This window comes from Alligator sinensis, unplaced genomic scaffold (assembly GCF_000455745.1).
Source record: "Alligator sinensis unplaced genomic scaffold, ASM45574v1 scaffold1060_1, whole genome shotgun sequence".
NCBI lineage: Eukaryota > Metazoa > Chordata > Crocodylia > Alligatoridae > Alligator > Alligator sinensis.
This window is the reverse complement of record NW_005842907.1, coordinates 40,090-61,738: the sequence shown is the minus strand read 5'-3', so window position 1 is coordinate 61,738 and position 21,649 is coordinate 40,090. Positions and strand designations below refer to the sequence as shown.

The following is a 21,649-nucleotide window of genomic DNA, read 5'->3' as shown; positions in this document are numbered from 1 at the left end:
GTAACTTAATTTGTAGTGGGCTGCTGAATTCAGGACAAGCTTCTCTGCTCTTGCTGCATCTCATACTCCAAAGGGTGCTGTTTGCCAGTCGCCTGGAGATCACCAGTAGTCCTGTGCAGCTGATCAGAGAAGCAAAACCATTTGATGTAAAAGCCATAGCAGACAGCTGGAGCACCACAGTGGTTCTGTGCACTGATTACTGTGGCGCTGCATACCTCCAGGTATCCTGCAAACCCTTGTCTTTGCTGGAGAGCCAGGAGCCAAGCCCTGCAGTGCTTCCAGGTTCTATTGCAGTAGGAACAGCTTGTGACCAGGAGGTGTTTTTTCTTTTGGGGAATCTTTCATAACAGAGAGGAGGAGGCCCCTTTTCTGGGAACTGTAAAATCAGTCCTTTGAAAGTATGAAAGCAAATATCCTGGAGGTAACCCAAGCTGGGTGATAGAGGAGCCCAAGGACCAGCTGTTCACAGCTGTTTAAGCACCTGTACTTAATGGGGTTTTCAGAAGCATCTCTTTGCATATGTGCAAAGTTAAACCTTTCTGACAGCCTGGTCCTAGGTGGACCTGTTTAGTCTCTTCCACCTCTGGTTTCTGTTTTTAACTTTGTATGGGGACCCTAACAAGTGACTGGAATAAAAAGACTGCGGTTATTTTGTGCCTAGGTGGCATTCCGAGGTCATTGCTGATAGCTGACTCTCAGTGCAAATACTCAAGTTTGATCTGCACCATCTCTGAGTTGTGCACCTCACCATTTTCCAAGTTTCTTTCTGGAGTGGATAACAGTAGAAATAAATAGACATCAGGGCAGCACTGTAATCTTTCTTGTTTACTGGAGTTTATCTGGGAAGTGGGACACAAAGTCGTCTTATTTCTCAGTGTTGAGAGTCCTGGCCATGTGTGTCTACTTGTTTGTAATCTTTTCTTTTCCCACAGCTATCGGTTGGAGTGCAGTCCCTGAGCAGCCTCTGGATGTGACCGCCAATGGCTTCAGGCAGGGAACAACGAAGAAGGGGATTGGCAGTCCCCAGAGCAGGTGTGGTACTACTAGCCCAGGATCCATACATCCTTCTGGGTGTCTGTCATCCGTGCATATCTGCAGCCCCCATTCCCCCACACCTTCCACTCCCCTGCAAGAAGTGTGAGCTGTGGGCACTGCCAGTGGTGGTGGACATAACAGTGCACGAGAGTGTGTGAGCGGCTGAGGTAGAGTCTTCACAAGGGAGGAGGTTGAATCTTACCAGCATTCTTCCCGTTGCACTTGTGACACAACATCAACAATCTGTTCTTCAAATAAAGGGTGCTTTTTCTTATCCTGTACAGATGCCAGGAACTGAAACCTGATTAATTAAGATGAAGTCTGTTTGTAGACTTTTCTGCATGCCTTTGTTATTCCTAACTTAATTAAAATGGCAAACACAATAAGATTTCTTTGTGGAAGGATCACTCTCCAAGCCCTCAATTAAAGGCTGAAAACATTTCCCCATTCCATTTTTCTGAGTTCTCCAATGAGGCTTCTAGCCAGCACAGGGAAGAAAGATTTGATACTTCTGAGGTTAAAAAATTGTTGGGAAAAAATACTGTTTAAAAGCTGTTTTAAAATACTATTGAAAAATTACATTGTATGGCATCCTGGTTTATCAGAGTCCTGTGGGTTGGAATCCCTCTTTCTTTGCAGATGGCCCCCAACAAAACGGGGACTAACCTGTAGATATGCAGATTGCAGGATTTGGGGCTCGTGGTAGGGAGTGGCTCTTGTGGTGAAATGTGGTAGGTTTGGGGCATTTGTAGCCACAATGATCCAGAAATATATGAGAGCAAGGGGTTCTTTTGGTGATATCTTCTATTGGACCGGTTGTGTAGTTGGGGGAGATACCAGATGAGCTTTTGGACCCACAGAAGTAGGTGGGCGCTTTGTGCCTTAAAGCTTGTCGAACAGCTCTAACACCTAGACAGTTTTTTCTAATAAGCAATATTACCAGAGCCCCCCTTGCCTGTGGTGAATCTTGTACTTTGTCAGGATTTTCTTATGGGTGTTTCTGATGTGGTGGAAAGTTTGCACATCTTCAGATTCTTCAAATAGTTGTCTCCCATTCAGTAATTCCTCAGAGTAATGAGAGAGTGGTTTGTGTTACTGTACTTGGGTGTTTAAAGTGTAGGTTCTTATGACACTGGTACGTGTAAGGTAAATACTGGCTCTGTCAGTGGAATGCTTCTGAAATCATTTAGAGGCAAGTATTTTTGTGGTATCTTCTATTGGACCAACTGTCTAGCTGAGAGAGATGTTAGGTGAGCTTCAGGCATCAAGACGTGTGGTCCCAATATGGTTCCCATTTTCAAAAAAGGGAGGAAGGAGATCCCAGGAAATTATAGGCCTGTTAGTCTTACCTTGGTCCTGGGGAAGCTCTTTGAGAAAATTATCCAGGAGCGCATCTGCGAGGGGCAAGCAAGGGAGTGTATACTCAGAGGCAACCAACATGGGTTCATTAGAGGCAGGTCCTGTCAGACCAACCTGGTGCTTTCTATGACCAGGTCACAAAATCCTTGGATGCAGGTGTCGTGGTGGACATAGTCTTCCTGGACTTTAGGAAGGCCTTCGACACTGTCTCTCACCCCATTCTCGTTAAAAAATTAGGAGACTGTGGTGTCGACACCTACACAGTCAGATGGGTCGCCAATTGGCTGGAGGGCCGCACCCAGAGAGTGGTGGTGGACGGGTCTTTTTCAACCTGGAGGGATGTGGTCAGTGGAGTCCCCCAGGGCTCGGTCCTTGGGCCCGCACTGTTCAACATCTTCATCAGCGACTTGGACGAGGGGGTGAAAAGCACCTTATTAAAATTCGCGGATGACACCAAGATGTGGGGAGAAGTGGGCACGCTAGAAGAGAGGGACAGGCTGCAACTAGATGTGGACAGGTTACAGGGGTGGGCGGATGAGAACAGAATGGGATTCAACACTGACAAGTGCAAGGTGCTGCACCTAGGGAGGAAGAACCAGCAGCACACCTACAGGCTGGGGACCTCCCTTCTCGTCAGCACAGAGGCAGAAAAGGATCTTGGAGTCGTTATAGACTCCAAGATAAATATGGGCTGCCAATGTGGGGATGCGGTCAGAAAGGCCAACCGTACCTTGTCACGCATCCACAGATGCATCACGAGCAGGTCCAAGGAGGTGATCCTCCCCCTCTATGCGACACTGGTCAGGCCGCAGCTGGAGTACTGCATCCAGTTCTGGGCGCTGCACTTCAGGAGGGATGTGGACAGCATGGAGAGGGTCCAGAGGAGGGCCACTCGCACAATCCAGGGTCCACAGCAGACCCTACGAGGAGAGGCTACGAGACCTGAACCTGTTCAGCCTCCACAAGAGAAGGCTGAGAGGGGACCTGGTGGCTGTCTATAAACTGGCCAAGGGAGACCAGGCAATGGGAAAGTCCCTGTTCCCCTGAACACTACTGGGAGTAACAAGGAATAATGGCCATCAGTTGACTGAGAGTAGATTCAGGCTAGATATGAGGAGGTGCTACTTCACTGTCAGGGCGGCTAGGATCTGGAACCAACTTCCAAAGGAAGTGGTGTTGGCTCCTACCCTGGGGGTCTTCAAAAGCAGGCTAATCACCGAGCCGGGGTCATTTGACCCCAGCATCCTTTCCTGCCATGGCAGGGGGTTGGACTTGATGATCTGCTCAGGTCCCTTTCAACCTGACCAAGTATGAAACTATAAGACCTTCCAGAGACCTGACCTCTCCATTAGGTGATGAAAAGGAGGCAAAAAAGGAAAAAAAAATCCTTGCCTTTTTATGTATTTCCTAGTCCAGGGGTTCTCAACCTTCTTTGTACCAGGACGCATTTGTAAACATCAATGGCCCGCCCCGACCCAGTGCCCCTCGCTCACGACCCGCTGCCCCCAGCCTCAGTGTGTGGGGCAGGGGGTGGGTATGTGGGGCAGGGTGGGCGGTGTCGGGCCTGGGGGCCCCAAGCAGCTCCATGCAGACTGGAACTGACAGCTTGGTAGGGGAAAAGCCATAGTTTCCCACATTATTCTCCTTTAAAAGAGAATCCATTTTACAGTTTGTCTGCGACCCTTTCATATGTTCTTGTGACCCACTTTTGGGCCATGACCCACAGGCTGAGAAATGCTGTCCTAGACCATCACAGCTAGGAGGACAACACTCTGATCTCTCTGAAATTGCTTGTGTTGATGCCCTGTGGGGAGGTGGTGCATGAGTATGTATAAATGGTTGCAAAAATGTTGCAGGCATTTGGAATTACTGGATCAGTTCAGAAAAGACACAAATAAAGAACATGTGGTAGATACTGTCAGAGATTGTGAGCATCCAGAAATCCCTGAGTTGGCACCTCTGTTACTCAGAGCAACGTTTGTGTGTGTGTCCTTGTGTCTGTGTGCTAACTTAAAAGAAGCAAGGCTACGTGTTAATGCAGAGCCATGCAACTTGAGCACAGGCACTACAATAATGAGGGCTATAAAAGTGTCTTAAGTGGATAAACCGTAGATGGAAATGAACCTGCTTAAGCTGCTATGACTACATTCAAGTAGCATGCATACAGAAACCATGTCAGTAGGTTATTATAGGATAAAAATAGGCAACCTTCACAGTAAAGTGTCTTAAAAACAGGTGTCCTGGCTGCGTGACTCTGAGCCCTCCTGCCCCAAACATGACAGCTTCAGAGGTGCCACGGACATCTGCAAGACCTTTTCCAGCTGGACACAGTCCTTATCCACTGATGAGCCTTTCTTTACCGCAGCACCATGGCCATTACTGAGCGCATCCTGTTGGCTTCCCTGTGAGCCAGGGAGGGATGATTATTCCTGTTTTTCCCTCTTTTTGTGGCAGTGTTAGTGTCAGATAGTACAGGGTTCTGGAGCTCTGCCATGCTCTTGCGGGTTATTGCCTTGTTTGATGTTCAGTACTGGGACCAATGCCTGCAGCTGAGCTTCTGCTGTAACTAAACTTGCAGGGGCACTGTCCTCATACAGGCACTGGGGCATTGAAAAGTTCTATCTGCAGGCTGTCCTAGTGCTGGTGAGGATGTCCCCTCAGCTTGCCCCTCAAACAGTGCAAGTCTTTATCAGTGTGTCACTTAAAGAAGGGAAAAGGAGGGAGGGCAGGTAGCTCTGTTGGAACAGGACAGGCTAAATTGTTAAAGATCCCTTTCCATCCTTCAAGTGACGAAAAAAGGGCCTTTGTCAGGAATGTTTAGCTGGTATATGGATAATAAGCTGAACAGGAGCCAGCAATGTTCCCTTGTTACAAAGAAGGCTAATGCATCCTAGGCTGCTTTAGTAGCAGCATTGCCAGCAGATGGAGGGAAGTGATTCTTCCCCTTTATTTGGCACTAGTGAGGCTGCATCTGGAGTCCTGTGTCCAGTTGTGGGCCCCCACTGCAGAAAGGATGTGAACACGTTGGAGAGAGTCCAGCAGAGGGCAGTGAACATGGTTTGGGGGCTGAGGGGCAGGACTCGAGGAGAGGCTGAGGGAACTGGGCATATTTAGCCTGCAAAAGAGAAGACTCAGGGGGGGATTTGCAAGGAACCTTTAACTCTGTGCAGGGTGGTTCCAAACAGGGTAGAGCTGGACTGTACTGCTTTGAGCAGGGGGTTAGACTAGAGCTCCTAAAGTCCTTTATAACCATAATTTTATATGACTTTGTGTGTTAATAAGTGACTTGTAAAGGTGAGGGTACCCTTGTTGACTCTCATGCCTCTGCATAACACACCTAGAAGCTTTACAAGGAAATTCCAGTAAAGTTATGCTGATACTGTGAAATAAACCGTGAAACAAATTGTGTACCCAGTTTGTACTTTTCTAAGGCTGTGGTTAGTCTCGGTATGTGCCTGAGGGTGACTTTATGAATTCTTACGTCTTCACATTTTTCACAACCCAGCCTTTATGCTGCTCTCTCCTTTCGTTTCTCCAGCGCGCACGTAGTTTGAAAATGTAAACCCGTAATCAGATATCAGTAAAATATCAACGTTCTCTCAGAAACCCAGCAGAACAACTCATGGCAATTCTATTTTATCTCTGTCTTTTTAGAGGTGTGCAGGGATGTCAGAGGTCATCTAGTCCAACCCTCTGCACAGGATGTCTCTCCAGCCTCCTCTTAGAAACCTTCAGCATAGGAAATGCCGTACCTTCTGTAGGCAGACTTTCTGTTGTTTTGCTGTTCTCACAGTTAAAAAGTTTTCCCTGCGATCTAACCTAAATCTGCTTTGCCCCTCTAAATATGAATACACTTACCATTCTTTGGTAATTTGACAAGGAAGAAACTTTGTAAACTCCCCCAGAACTTAGGGCAAGTGTCTGAATTTTGAAGTGCATAAACCTGTCTGTTTGTTAGATTTATATGGTGCCCTTCCCCTCCTGCCCCCACCAAAAATCTCTGGGAAGTTTATAAAGGAAGTCACTTATAAAAAGCAGAATAAGGTAATCACACAAAATGGCAAAACAAGCTCCCCATCCAATACCCCAAAATGTAAACTGTGCCGATTTTTCTTTGCTAAGGAGCAGAATGCAGAAGGAAATTACTTAACACATCAACCTCAGATGCAAAATACTGTTGTTACACAGGAATATTGATTTTTTTTTTTTAAAAAGTGCATTTCACTAAGTTGTTTGCTTGTGTTATTCTTTTAAATTCTCTTAAATACAAAGTTTGGAGGGGGAGGAACACTGGTCTTTTTAAGAACCTTCCTGGCAAAGTTCTGTAATTGTGGGTAGGAGCAAATTAGGAGGTGTAGGTATAGGCCTTCACAGCACAGCTGTTGTTTTATTTGCTTTCAGGGTGTCAATTAGCATTCATGGCTTCTTCTCTCCCATCAGGTCCCGCATCTGCAAGGTGGAAATTTTCCATGCGTTCAAAAAACTAGTGGCAAGCATTTCACAGGAGAATCTGCCCAAATCTCTCAGGTGAGCAGTTTTTCATGACAGCCAATAGACTATCTTGACACATCTTGAGTGCTGTGATCCTATCTGAAGCTGCTAATACATGTGGATTTGACTTGTTTTTTCTTTAAGGGGGGCAGCATGAAAATCTGGTCTTTGAAGAATACAACATTTAGGTGTTGATGGGTTGGAAGTGTGTTCTTGCTTATGTCCAGGTGTGACATGGTGAGGAAACCAATCATGAGGCCTGTTGTATTGCAGTGAGATGCACACTATGAAATCCCTGTTGGAGGATCTGTTGGTGATCAGAGATAACTAAGTTAAAATTTGTACAACTACAGGATCATTATTAGCTGTTTGGAGCCTGTGAGCTGATTAGATGGCACTCAGTCTAAATCTCTGTGGATAAAAATCACTGTTGACCAGGTACGAATTGCCAGAAAGAGCAGAAAGAAATAAGATCCAGAACTAAGTTCTTTCTTCAACTCCAAGCTAAAGCACCTGGGTGGGGAAGACAGCCAGTGGACTGGGACAGCTTGCCGGGCTACTTCCTGTGTGGTATCTATTGCATGGATAGATAATCTCACTCTCTGACCTGGTGAGAATTTCAGAGTTCGGGATTTTTTTGTTACATTGCTAAAGAGAACAATTCTGAGATTTGGAGGCTCAAATAGATTGCTCTGACCATCCAGCCTGGGTGCCTGCATTCCAAAATCAAGCCCAGTATTTCTGATTGAACTAAATGGGATGTTTTAAAAAGATCTCTCTAACCTGGCCTGAAGACTTGGGGCAATGAAGATCTACTGCAGCCATTGTTCATCTATTCGAAAGGTGAACTGTTGTTCCAAAGGTGAGTTTCATTGTCAGATAGTTTGCCTAACTGTGACTTTCAGGCATTTGGTCCTGCTTGACTAAAGTTCTGAATGCATCAGTTATCTCCTCCCTACGTATGTACCGAGAGTATGATCAAGTTGTCGCACATCTGTCAGTAAACTGAATCTCCTCTCTGAAAATTGGGCCTCATCCTTTTTTTAGCTCTCCTCTGAGTGTGGGCATCAATTTAGATGCAGTATCTAGTAATGGCCTTGTTTGTGCCACGTATAGGGGTAATGCTGCCTCCTTGCTCCTAACTTGATAGCCCCTGTTCAGACATGCAGGAGCTAATTCTGTCGGCCCATCCTCTGGTCAGAGGATTGTTTTGTGACCAGGGTGCTGTGCGTTGTGCTGCTTGCGTAGCGCTGCTTCTCCCCAAGGCGTTCAGAATTCCTGTGGTTTGGTCATTTCCTCTGACTTTGTCCTTTGCCATTTTGCAGTCATGGCTTCTCCTTTGGGCAGAGTTCAGCTGATGTGCAGATGTGGCTGTCCGCGATAGCAGCTGCACATGGCAGTGTGCACAGTAGGGCCACTGACTCAGCCAGCCCACTGCTTTCTTCTTACAACCCAGCTCCCTTCCTTTTCCTCTAAGATGAATCCCAATAGTGGCTGCCATGGTTCCTCTGCTTTACCTGTGGCAGGTTAGGATGCCATGTCTCTGTTGTGTCAGGGTTGACAGTAGTTCAGATTATGGATTTGTGTGGGATGGTTTGGAGAGGGCTGATCCTGTCTCAGACAGGGGTTGGACTAGATGTGACCTCTGGAGGTACCTTCCAGCCCCGCTGCCCTGGGATTCTGTGAGTTTCAGATTGCTTTCCCCTCCCTTTCCCTGCTCAATCTGTGTCCTCCTGCTCTCTGCCACCACCAGTGTCTGGTCCAGACTATCCCTTCCTCGCTCCCCTGTAGAGCTCATGTTCTTAACTGCATCCTGCCTCCGGACCAGCCCCCTGGGCCTGGAGTCCCCACGTCTTTGCTGTTCTACAACTCCTGCCTATCCTCCTCCTCACCACTTCACCCCAGCTCTGTGCCGGCTGCTTTAACTCTTTTCTTGGTCCCATGCAGTCTGGTCCGTCCCTCCCTGGCTCCTTGCTTCTCAGCTGTCCAGTCTGCTTGTCCCTTATAGATTCCTAGAGTGTCAGGGGCTGGAAGGGACCTTGCAAAATCATTGGGTCCAGCCCCCCTCCACTAGGCAGGAAAGACAACTGTGGTCAGGTGACCCCAGCGAGGTGACCGTCCAGTCTCCTCTTGAAGATTTCCAGGGCAGGCGATTGCACCACCTCTGGAGGGAGCTTATTCCACAGTCTGGACACCCTGACTGAAGAAGTTTTTCCTGGTGTTAAGCCTGAAACAGACTTCTAGGAGTTTGTGGCCATTACTCTGTTTTCTCCAAGAGTGCCCTGGTGAACAGTTGTTCACCAAGCCCTTGATGTACTCCCCTGATGTAGAGGTAAGCTGCTACCAAGTCCCCTCTGTCTTCTCTTTTTAAGCTAAAGAGGCCCGAGTCTCTCAGCCTTTCCTCGTATGGCTTGCCTTGCAAGTCTCTGATTATATGGGTGGCTCTTCTCTGGACTCTGTAAGCTTTTTCATGTCATTGTTGAAGTGCAGCGCCCAGAATTGGCTGCAGTACTCCAGCTGTGACCTCACCAATGCTGAGTGAGGGGCCATCAGTTCCTCCTTAGCTGCATGTCCCCTAGGACCTTTGGGACACCAGGGCAGCCTGGTTCACTTGCTTCTCCAGCTGCACCCTCCGTGCTCTTCCCTCTCCACCTCTCTCCCCATGGGTTGGGTAATAGCTCCTTGAGTGTTCATCTGCCCCAGGGGATCTGGTGCTGTTGGGATGTGGCTGGGTCCTCTTCTTCATCAGGTTCCTAAGTATTGAAAGACTTGCTTTATCTATTTTCAAACAAAAGAGAAAAGCAGTTTACCCGGAGTTAATCCTTTGTTCACCAGGAACCAGGTGATCAAAGGCATCGCTCATCTTTCTGCTTCCCCTTCCCTCCCCTCCCCTTTGTCTTCATGAAATCCTGCTCCTTATCATCATTGGCAACCCTTCGCTGTCAAGGACGATTGTTCACGATCATCTCATCTGTGGGTCTGAAGATGGCTGGTGAGGCCTATCTGGAATCGACAGACTCTCTTGCCACTCAAGCCGATGTTTCTGTGCGGGCGGGGTGGCTCTGGGTTCTTGGTTCAGTCTGTGACACGCTGTTTCTGCCGTTCTGTTTTTCTGTCTCCCGTTGTTGTCATAAGGTTTCAAAAGTACTAAGATCCTTGCAGCAGACTCTTCTTCCATTTGTGGCGGTCCTGGGCAGCAGTCTTCCACGAGTTGATACCGATGTTGCGTTATTTCAAGTTGGCTTTGAGGATGTCCTTGAAGCGCTTTTTCTGCCCTCCTCTTGAGCATGCGCCTTAACTGAGCTGGGAGAATAAGACTTGGTTCAGGAGTCTGGAGTCAGACATCTGGCCTAGCAAAGTTTATGCTGGATAACCCCAGTGAGAAGAGTTTTTGTTTCTGAGGGGCCCAAGACAGCAGCCTGTGTGTAGCAAGCAGGCCTGTTTGTGACAGTCGCAGAGGGCAGATGCAAGGGGAGGAGTATTTGTGCCCATCCAGACTGATCTGTTCCCTGCTCTTGTGTACTTGAATCTTCTTCCACTACCTTGTGGGTGATTAAAGTATGCATCAGCCCAGCAGGCTTCCACACGTAGCTTTGGGAGTATGTACCACACTCCTTAGGCTTAGGTAGTTTATGGGAGTGGTTAACAGCCTTCCTGTCTTGCGGTTTAAAAAACTCGGTCTCTCAAATGAAATGTCTCTGGCTTTCATTTTAGGTCATTGGCTTCTGCTCTGCCTTCCTGTGCTAGAGTAAAGAACCTTTTCTAGCTGGCATTTGTTCCCCAGGAAATTGCTAATACATCATCAAATCAAGCTTCTGACTAGTTGAACAGATCAGGCTTCCCATGTCTCCTGCTTTTACATAAAGTATTTTTCCAGCTCTCAGATAATTTTTTGGCCTTTTCTGTGTCCTTCTTCCACTTGGTTCCACCTCTTTTTAAAATGGGGACAGCGGTATGAGATACAAGCTTCTATTACCATATGGAGAGAAGTTCTCTCCTTCTTACTCCTGTTCATTATGCTCCTGTCTGTATGTCCAAGCATCCCCTCTGCATGTTGTAGCACTACAAGAGGTACTCTTGTTCCATCGTGACCCCTAAGTCTGTGCACATCCAGAGCTGCTGCTTTCCAGGGTGCAGTCACTTACCTTGCAGCAGAAGCCTGCGGTTGTTGGGTGTATGCCCTTGTATCTGGTAGTGCGCAAACATATCCTATTGGAGAGTGTTTGCTTACTCTGCAGGACTGTCCTTTGTCCTCAGCTGCTGCTCCACCACTTGGTATCACCTGCCATTTACCAGCGCTGATTTCCAAGTTCATTCCAAAGCATCGACAAAGATGTCAGATAAATCGGGGCCAAAGACGCACCATTTTTTCTATGTGTGTTGGCAATTCTGCATTCACAGCTGCGTTTAAAGGCCCAGCCAGTTTTGTAGCCACTGACGCATGCTGGGCTGACTCTGTGCTACCAAGTCAGAATGTGTTCTTTCAGCAGTCACCCTGAGGAACTAGATTTGCACTTGTGGGTGAAGAAGAACTTGGAAGTGAAGTTTGAACCCGAATAATGACTCCTAAGTGTGGGGAGGGGGAGTTCAAATGCTGCTGAGGAGAGTGGGTACTCAATGAGTGCCTGCCTGTGGGTGACGGCCATGCTTCCTTGCACATTTGTGTGGAGGAGCAGAATAGCTCGGCTCGCTTCCAGCCTGCGGTTGGCTGAAACGTGTCCCTTTCTGAGCATAAGGTTGATGTCACTGTCCCAGGAATCGGAGCCCTATGCAGAACTGCAGGCTCTGCCCAGGGACACCCTGCCTCCACTGTGGAATGCAGCCATCATCTAGCACCGCCGCTGGGCCAAGACAGTTGGGGCATTAGTGCCTAATGGTCACCTGTAGCCTAAGGGAATTTGCATGGGCATAGCAGGCAGCACGTTAGAGGCCATGCTGGAATTAGACTTTGCAGGCTAAGACTCACCTTGAGCAAAAGTGTTATCAAACCTTCATTGTGAATACTGAGGACTTCACAGCTTAGCCCAAAACTTAGGGATGTGGTGAATTGTGGAGCTGCATTCACTTGTAATTTGGGGTATTTCTGATGGACACAGTGTCTGAGCTGTTCTGGAAATCACCTTCCTTCCCTAAAGATGGACTGAAGGCTCATCCCAAAGTCAGATGCAGATGGGACTGAATTAAGTCAAGCTCATTTAACCTGCAGTTGAAGGGGAAAAAATTCCCTCTCAGCAGTTTCCTTAATGCTGCTGACAGCAGCTGGGGTAGACGTGCTGCTTGATTGGAACAGGGGTTGGTCAAAGTTTCTGGCTTAGCCCATGGCAGATCCCCAGGGAAACAGATTCTTCACCCCTAGAAAAGAGCTGCTTCCCGTCTCACAGCTGAGTTCTTGGAGAACCATGTTTAATGCTTTGCTTTAAAGCTCTGCTGCCCCGGCCTGTGCCCAAATGGGGGAGTGTCGCTGCTGCTTTGGGATTCTAAATGCTTCTAACATGAGAGATTTGTAGAAGCAATACTGAACCTGCTGAATGCATTTAGGTTCCAGGAGAGTGGGGAGGGTCTGTGAGCTGACGGATGTTTGACAGCTGCACCTCAAACACCAAAGGTGCAAATACAGGGGCAGAAGACCAGGATAATTAGCCTGTGTTTTATGTTCTCTTGCTCCCTAGTGGCTATGCTCCAGGAGAAGGGGGTGCTGATGCACTGTACCAAGCAGCAGGTACACGTGGGAGCAACAGGAGAGGACACAAAAGCAAAGATGTCTGTGTATAATTGCACTCATTTAGCTCAGCTGGGGCTGGACAGGGGTCTCACCCTGATTGCAACCTTTCTTTGAGCTATGCTGTATGCTGCAGTCTGCCCGTGGACATCTCTTGCCTTTCCCTCCTCCCACCCACCCCCAATGGTGGTGGCCCAACCCCCAGGTTGGACAAGTGGGCAGAAAACAACAGAATGCAGTTCAACAAGGAGAAATGCAAAGTGCTGCACCTAGGGAGGAAAAATGTCCAGCACACCTACAGCCTAGGGAATGACCTGCTGGGTGGCACGGAAGTGGAAAGGGATCTTGGAGTCTTAGTGGACTCCAAGATGAACGTGAGTCGGCAGTGTGGCGAAGCCCTCAGAAAAGCTAATAGCACTTTATCGTGCATCGGCAGATGCATGACGAACAGATCCAAGGAGGCGATACTTCCCCTCTATCGGGCGCTGGTCAGACCGCAGTTAGAGTACTGCGTGCAATTCTGGGCACCGCACTTCAAGAGGGATGCGGATAACCTGGAGAGGGTCCAGAGTAGGGCCACTCGTGTGGTTAAAGGCTTGCAGACCAAGCCCTACGAGGAGAGACTAGAGAAACTGGATCTATTCAGCCTCCGCAAGAGAAGGTTGAGAGGCGACCTTGTGGCTGGCTATAAGTTCATCACGGGGGCACAGAAGGGAATTGGTGAGGTTTTATTCGCCAAGGCGCCCCCGGGGGTTACAAGAAATAATGGCCACAAGCTAGCAGAGAGCAGATTTAGATTGGACATTAGGAAGAACTTCTTCACAGTTCGAGTGGCCAGGGTCTAGAACGGGCTCCCAAGAGAGGTGGTGCTCTCCCCTACCCTGGGGGTCTTCCAGAGGAGGTTAGATAGCCATCTAGCTGGGGTCATCTAGACCCAGCACACTTTCCTGTCTATGTAGGGGGTCAGACTCGATGATCTATTGAGGTCCCTTCCGACCCTAACATCTATGAATGGGCCAGCTGGCCACTTCTGCCTGATCAGGAATCCCCCTGTGATGCCGTGGTGAGAACTAGTACCAGTAACTGGGGTAGCATTGCAGCCTACCTCTATTTGGAGCCTCCTCGGTGGCTTAGTAATTGCAGTCATGTGATGTGTATTGTGTTTAACGTAACATGACAAAAGCTAAAGGGACCAGAGGTGAAATGCAAGAGCGCTGAGCTGTATGTACACTGCAGCCACAGCCCAGGTGACTCTTGTCACATGCTGTCCATGCAAGAGCCCACAGGGCAGGCACCAGGAGCATGGTAAACAAAGTCATGATGGATTACTAGGACCAGGGCTCTGACTCTGAGGGACTGTTTCATGCTTGAGTACTTCTTGTCCTCTGAGTCTGAACACACATCTGCTCTGTGCTGTGCTGTGCTGTGCTCAGCAGAGCAAGCTTCGGCTGAGCGGAGGATTTGTTTGGGAGGTGGAGGTGCTGGGAAAGAGGGGAGAGCAGCAAGCCAAAGGGGCAGTCCCCTTGTGCATTGTCCTGCCATATCCCTTCTCTTCTCTGGAGAAGTAACTAGTGCCCTCATCCTCAGCCCAGAGGTTCCTCCTTCCTCCAGCAAAACGAGCCCTGCTCGTACCCCAGTCCTGCCGCCGTCTCTGCCTCGCTGGCCTCCTGCAGGATGTGGCAGAGGCAGGGGAGGAAGGCCAGGCCCAGGAGCACAATCCCTGGCTCCTCTCTAGAATGTCCCAACCTGAGACCTTCCATCATGTGATGGGGCCTTATGTCTCGAAACCCGGTTCCTTCCGGGCACAAAGCTCCCTGTCCGTCTTCCCAGAAACCTAGGTTGGGGTGGAGAGCAGCCTGTGGCAGGTGAGGTCTCCCTTGGGCTTGGTCAAGGTGAGACTGTGTCACCGCCTATTGCAACATCCTGTAAGTTGAAAACCTGACACCTGCTCCTCCTGTTGCTTTGTCAGGATGAAGAAATTGGAGACCTACCAAGACTACAAGGAAGCGGCTGCGAATTACCAGGAGGCCTGGCAAGTGCTGCGTAGCCAGGCCCTGGGGGCTTGGATCCAGAATGCAAAGGATTACCTGCAGTTCACATGAGAAGAGGGGGGTGGGGAAACCCAGCACTGGAGCCCTGAGACACAGACTGGGAGGCCCATTCAGTCCATGGGCTCAGTCTTGGCTTTTAGGAGAATGCCTCAGCCAATCTCTGTGCTCTTCAGGAATGTGAAGGGGAAGGAGGTGATGGGTGGCCTGGAAAAATGGAAGCTTGTTTGCTTGGGTGAGGCTGTTTTTACACGATGTTCTTCACTGCAATATAAATGAGGCCTGCATAGATTTGAATGTGCCAATTCCGAGCTCAATGTGCCCAATTAACCCTGGCCTATCTGCTCTGAAATTAAAGGAGATGCGAGTCAGCCAGCAGGATGTGTCAGCTTTTTCTTTTGGGCAGGGTGCGACGCAGCTTCTGCTGCAGTCTGTGTAGCACTGACCCGGCTGGCAGCTGGGCTGCTCAGACCTGAATTGCTGGTGGTGTTTTCTGTCCACTCTTCGAAGATTGGAGCTGGTGCCCTTACAGACAGGGCTATGATCAGTCCTGTGTTGCCGGGACAATATTGATGCATATTGACACTCCATAACTGTCCTGGCTGCCACTGTACTGCTCCAATCCAGTCCCTGCCCATGGCTGTGGTGAGGAGCAATTGGACTCTCCTTGAGAGCAGCTGAGACCTGAGGTGGGACAGAAAACTGGCCTAAAACTTGGTGCTCATGGCAGCCACTGTCTGGTATTGGGCCTGTGGATACCCTGCCCTTGCTGCCTCCCATGGTGTCCACCATGCTTCTCCGTAGTTCCTTCTCAGTCCTGTGCATGTGGCTGCAGCTCCAATTGCTCTGTCCTCTGCCCCAGGCTATACGGAAAAGGGGCTGGCAGCACGTGCCTGTGGCTGGCCTGTTTCCTCCTTAGGCTTGCTCCATTCCTTATCTCCCTTTCGCTGGAAAGATGTGATGGGGGCTGCAAACAGGTATCAAGATTCTCGTGAAACTGGAACAAAGCCTTGGCTTTAGTAGAGCGGCCGAGAGCAGAACATCTACTTCCAAATAGGACCCATCCCTGAATGATAGGACTTAGCCACCCAGGTGCTGAGAAATAGCATGGTGAGTGCTTGGAAAACGGGGCTTTTGACTACTGTTGCTTTGTCAGTGGTCAAGGCGCTCTCAGCTCTTGGGGAGCCCCATTTGCTGCCATCTTCCCCCAGCTGCAGTATTAATATGTAAACATGGATTTTTCCCTAAACCCCTGAGGGAGGGACCAGAAAGGATGCCCTATTTCAGTTAGAAACAGTGTTCAATGAGATGAGCAGACACTGGAGCCACTGGGTTTGGGACCTGGTGGGGCGGGACCCCAGGCCTTTTGCTAACCATTTGTCCTCAGCACTGCCCCTCGCCCCCCTCAGCATGGAGAGGCACCCTCCATAGTCACCACGTTCAGTCCCCTGTAGTGGCTGCAAGCACCTCTGGTGAGCCCTGCCCCGATGACATGATGTGACCACCTGTGATGGCAGGGGCTGGATGCCATGTCCCAAGAGGTCGCCTCCAGCCCCCAAGGCACTGAATGGTATGAGGGTGGCCTGTTTTCATGAGGATAAAGAGTGAGTAAAAAGCTGGGTGGGGAGGCACTGTCAGTGCTCCTGCTATGGGCCTGCTAGCTGTATTACCTCCTCTTCTTTCTGCCTTAGTCCTGCTGTTTCTGTCTGGAAGCTTGGGGCAGGCAGCACCAGCTGTGTCCCATCTCTGAGCACAAGGAAAAGAAATGGGTCACTTGGAGTTGGGGGCCTGGCAGCTGCGTAGTGTCTGACCTTTCCCGCTGTAGAGTGTGTTGTTCTGGGACTGAACATGGGCTCTGGCCTCATCCAGACATAATGCACTTGAGGCCCATGAAGTGCAGCACAGTGTTTACAACTGTGGGATTACAGCACGAGTTCCATCATGCTCAAGGTTTATAGCTGTTGGGGTGCTATTGGAGTACTGAGACCAGCCCCTTGACAGATGTTTTTCCCTTCCCTTCTTCTGACTCTGTTAAGTGGTACACACTTCAGTTACAAGGGAGACTTCTAGTTGCTAAGCAAGAAACAACAGAACAATAAAGTTACAGAGCAGTCTCTGGCTGAAAGATGCTGTGCACAGGAGTTAATGCATTTAATAAGTATGCAGATAATGGCTGTAGCAATAGGCAATGAATGGGGACCAGCAATGTTAGGCAGTTAAGTGAATTGGGTACAGACCGTGGAAGTTGCCTCAGCACAGCACGTTGTATTCCCTTCCTGTAGACCAGGGGTTCTCAACCAGGGTGCCTTGAGCTCCAGAGTGTTAATATTCTGCTTTGTTGCGAGTCCTTTGCAAGAGAAGTGCTCCAGCATTTTTCTGCCATCACTAAAGGAACGAAAACTAAGAGCTGGTGTTTTTTGAGGGGTGCCTCCAGTCTATCAAGGTTGTCTTCACTCGACCAGCGGGTGCCTCAAGTCTAAAAAGGTTGAGAACTACTGCTCTAGACGTTGTACCTGGCACTATTTCAAAACAGTGGCCTAAGTTCCTGCTTTGAAGACTTTGCCTAACTATAGGAGGAGTCAAAAACACAGGGAAGAGGAATGGGAATGAGGGCAAAGGCAATCCCGTGTGGCCATTTGGTAAGTTAGTTATTGAGGGACCTACTGCTGCAGTAGGCTGAGTGAATGGTTTGTTCAGCACAGTAGGAAGGAGCTGCAGCATAGCTTTTTGCTTCCCCCAGAGGCTGAAGTGAGGTCTCGTGTAAGAAGAGATTGAGCTGGTGGAGGAAAAGAGAACCCGAGTCTTACCTGTCTGCAGTCAACTCTTCTAATCCAACATCCACATCCTAGACACTAGTGAAAGCTTGCACTGGCCACACTACCACCATGCTGTATCTGAAACCTACTGACCACCACAGCTATCTTCACTGCACCAGCTTTCACTCTGAGCACACGGCTAGATCCAGTCTACCTTATAACTGTGTCTGCTTGCTTCCACCTTGTGGATTTAGAACCAAGATTCCTACAATGACAATAAAACCCTAAAACAGTAACCACTCTAATCAACAAAGCCAGACTCTGGCCTCACTTTGACCTTACAATACTAGCCATGGGACAAGGACAAGAGTTTCCCTCTGGTTGCCACCGACGTCCAACAGCTTGAACACCTCAGACGCATTATGAATGACATCTGACCGCTTCTGAAAAAGGATGAACACCTCAAGGCAGCCTTTAGAGGCAAACCTGTCCTGCCCCACAGGCAGCCACCCAACCTCAAACAGTCTCTCTCAAACAACAGACTAACCAACTTCCATCCTCACCAAGCCTTGCAGTGGACCAATATCCTAGTTGTGTCCCCACTTCAGTGCAGATCACTGCACTGAATAACAAGGAGTACAGCATCCAGGAGTCATTTGCTTGCTGCTCTACCAATGCCATGTGTATCATCACTTGCTTACAGTGCTCTGCTGCTGTCTACCTCAGATCTCTGCATGTAAGAATGAATGAACACTTCTCTGACATCAACGGTAACGAGAAACAAAGGTCTGTGGGCTCTCTGGGTGGCTGTTGTCAGGCAGCAAGATTTTCAAAACCAGTTAGAATGAGAAATTGCAAAACCAGCAATCACCCACAGACTGGACTGTGTTAAGTATGATTTAAACAGGGACTATGGGTTCTTATCCCATACCTGGATTAGCTTTTGTGACCCCTTTGTTTTTATGGACTCTTTGCTCATTTGCCTCTCCCAGCACTTCCCGCCTCCCAGCCTTTGCCCTTCTCCTTCCTCCCTTTCCACCTTTTGTACTCAAATAATTTGCTGTACTTGATAAGCTGCTCCATGCTTCTCCTTTCCCAGATGAAGCAAGCTCCAGTTTACGAAAGCTCATGCTCTCCATATATCATAGTTATGCACTGTATAGACTATCTACCATGCCTCTGTTCTGAAAGATGGAAGAAGGGGGGAGGGGGAGAGGGGTTGATATTCAGGACCTATCGGAACCAACAGCTGGGAGTCATGCCAGATGCCAATATAGCTTGTGTTTTGGGAACAGAACTAGGTAATTAACTCACTTAGGAAGAGAATCTGGTTACTGGAACTGGGGAAGCAGCAGAAACCCAATGTAAATCTAACAGTTAAATACATAATATGGAAGCAAACTTGCCAATAAATTTCCAAACCCACTGCAGCTGCCTCCTCTCCCTGAAGGCTTGTGAGAAGCTGCAGTTTCTGAACATGCCTGGTTTCCTCTTTGTTAATCATAAACACGGTCTCCAGTGAACCTGCAAACCAGACTGGAATGTTTCCATTTCCTTTCCAGCTGTGATGCTGGACTAGGTTACGTAAGGCTGGTTTGTCCCTCAGCCCCAGCTTTGGCTGTTAGCCCAGAGGTTGGAAGATGCAGGTATTTTTAACTTTTTCCTCAACTGTGATTCTGACTGTTCAGGGGTGCGTCCATGTGCTTTAACAGTACTGACCCATAGGTACCTGCTTCTGCAATATCAGGGCCTTTGCCCAGGACCATGAATCTCTCTGGGAATAAAGAGGATGAAGGTGGCAGTTACATTTCAGCCTAGTGTAAGTCAGGGAAAGCATAGGAAGAAGCAGAAGGTAAAGCAGCTTTTGAAAGACTGGGTAATACCTTACACTCTGCATGACAGCCTTTTTCTGCTTGGATGCAACACTGTTACTTTCCCACCTTGCAGTGACTAGATTCAGGAATTTCAGGAACATTGTGGAGGGAGGCAACTGAAGGCCGGCAGAGGTCAGCAGACCCAGCTGTCTGCACCAGCTCAGTGATGGCCTTGTGAAGAACCAGCTGCTGGCAGCTACTGGCCTGTTCCAGGGTAACAACAGCTCTTAGCAGTGGGGCTCCCAACCACTTTGAGAAGCTGCAGGGTGGGTGGGAAGAAAGGACAATAATGTGCAGAGTCTTTGTTGAGACGGGTGGGGGCCACTGTGGAGTGGAATGGGGTGTAAGCAGCCCTAGGTATGGGGGGGTGGCAATGAGAGGGCAGCACCTGGGGCACAGTGGTGAGGAAGTGAAGCATGTAAGCAGTCCCTACCTGTGCAGTGTGCTTGGTCTGTGGGAACAAGTGTGCAACTTGCCCTTGCTATGAACCAGTTTGGTGCTCTCACCCCAGCTGCACGGCGAGTCACTTGAGCGCAGCACTAACACAGGCTCCCATTAGACTCTGCAAACCCATGCTCCCTTTTATTAGTTCCTCCATCCCCAGGTGGCTGCCTTTCAGCCATCTATGAGATTGGAGAGGCAGCTGCTTCCCTGGTCTTGAGACCAGGGACTTTGTTGTCTCCTGCTGCAGCTATCTTTGTACAGTATCAGGCCAGGAATAACATACTCTGAATTTAAGTACAAGGCTAAGGGAGTCCCTGGGACCTGGGCTGTGGCATAGATTGGACTGTTAACAAGCAGTCCCTGCCTGCGTGGTGAGGCCGTGTTAAGTAGGAGATCGCCTCATCTACTTTTCTTTTCTTTTTTTTCAAGTCTGTTAAATTGAGGTGTGACGGCTGCTTTGCTGGAAGTGTAAGGAGTAGCTTGTTTGACAGCATTGACCTGTGTTAGGCTCTGGTTCTTAAGCCTCACCTCGCACTAGCTGACTGGGACCTGACAGTTGCAGGGAATGCTGGCAGCACTCCTGGTTGCAGCTTCCGTTCTTTCCCGTGTGTGAGGTCAGATACCATTGCTCCCAGTAAATAAAGGGTTAACAGGAAGCTGAGGGAAGTGGGGGCCACACGGGAGCCCAGTACCTGAGGTAGCTGCTCTTCCCCACTCCCTCGGAAAGAGCAAATGGCTTCGTCCAGGAGCAGGGGGAAGCAGTTTGGCTGCCAGCCTCCATGCTATAGCCCTTTGTGACGCAGAATTCAGTGGCCCTTAAGGAGCGTTATCTTGCTCCAGTCCAGCTCTCAGTAGCTGTGTAGCTGTACAGATGCAGCTTTTCTGAAGACTTTTAAGAGGAAAAAAATTAATTAAACAACAAGTGGAAGATAAGGATTAATTCTACACTGCTCAGATGCTGGTTTCCTCTACAGACAAACAGTACAAACTTTCAGCTTTGGAGACACAAAGCTGCTTTTCAATTATAAAAAACATCGACAACCACTACTTTCTCTTGCCAGCTCTTGAAATCCCTGGCCAGAAATTCACCTTAGGCAGGACCTTGCTATGCTAAGTTTCTGCCCAAAGCAAACGTGCGTTAGCATTAATCCGTGAAAAGGGGATTTCACAATGGCAATGGTGACAGAATCTTAGTTGAATCAGCATGAGAACAATGCAAAACTTAAAACCAGCCACACACAGATGTAGGGAGGCTGCACAGCAGTGTTACTAAGACCAGCTCTAATATCAGCATTTCACAAGCTCCTGTCTCATCCCAACAGAAGAAACACTGTGTAGCCTCTGACAGCACCAATAAATGAGACCCGCAGAGCCAAACATAACTTTAGACATAGCGTAACTGCCTGGAAGCTTCAACTCCTCTAAGTTTAGCATAGGTAGAGAAAGTAAGAAACACCCTTGTGACCTGGAATGCTTTAAAAAAAAAAATAGCAGAAAAATAAGAGTTTTGTCAGCCGCCTGAAATAGTGCTGATTGTCCCTACTGGTGTCCTGTTCAAAGATCTTCCCTTTCCCCAATGCATTCATATTAAGGCGCTTTTTGTCTTTTGCAGCAGAAAGTGGGCACCCCTACTCCCTTCCCCACAGAACAGTACTGCTGTTGTCTCGTTACTCGGAACCACACATTCTCTTCATTCTACCCCCCAAGCATAGAAATTGTGTAGTGGAGGAAGTTGGAAGAATAACTAATGCTGCTTGGTTTTTGGTTTCAGTAATGTGCCAGTCCTGGTGTTTATCCCTCAGCATTGAGATTTACTCCCAGAGAAAACGGAGAACCTTTTACATTTGGAGCTTGTGATGTGGCTTCACTTTTTGTCCAAGCATGGTTTGGAGTGAATGCTCATGAAACAGTAGGGTGGATGGT

General features: G+C 48.7%; 1 protein-coding gene across 12 annotated transcripts in view; it reads left to right on the top strand.

Annotated features, from left to right (window-relative positions):
* Window positions 1-15,028, top strand: part of ADAT1 (adenosine deaminase, tRNA specific 1) — a 28,906-nt gene extending 13,878 nt beyond the window's left edge. For all 12 annotated transcript variants that reach the window (XM_014525866.2, XM_025192247.1, XM_025192246.1 and 9 more), the window contains 3 exons: window positions 933-1,032; window positions 6,835-6,921; window positions 14,574-15,028. In XM_014525866.2, coding sequence (XP_014381352.1) covers window positions 933-1,032; window positions 6,835-6,921; window positions 14,574-14,706 — 320 coding nt within the window. In that variant the 3' untranslated portion in view covers window positions 14,707-15,028. The remainder of the gene's footprint in view (window positions 1-932; window positions 1,033-6,834; window positions 6,922-14,573) is intronic.
* Window positions 15,029-21,649: the final 6,621 nt, after the last annotated feature.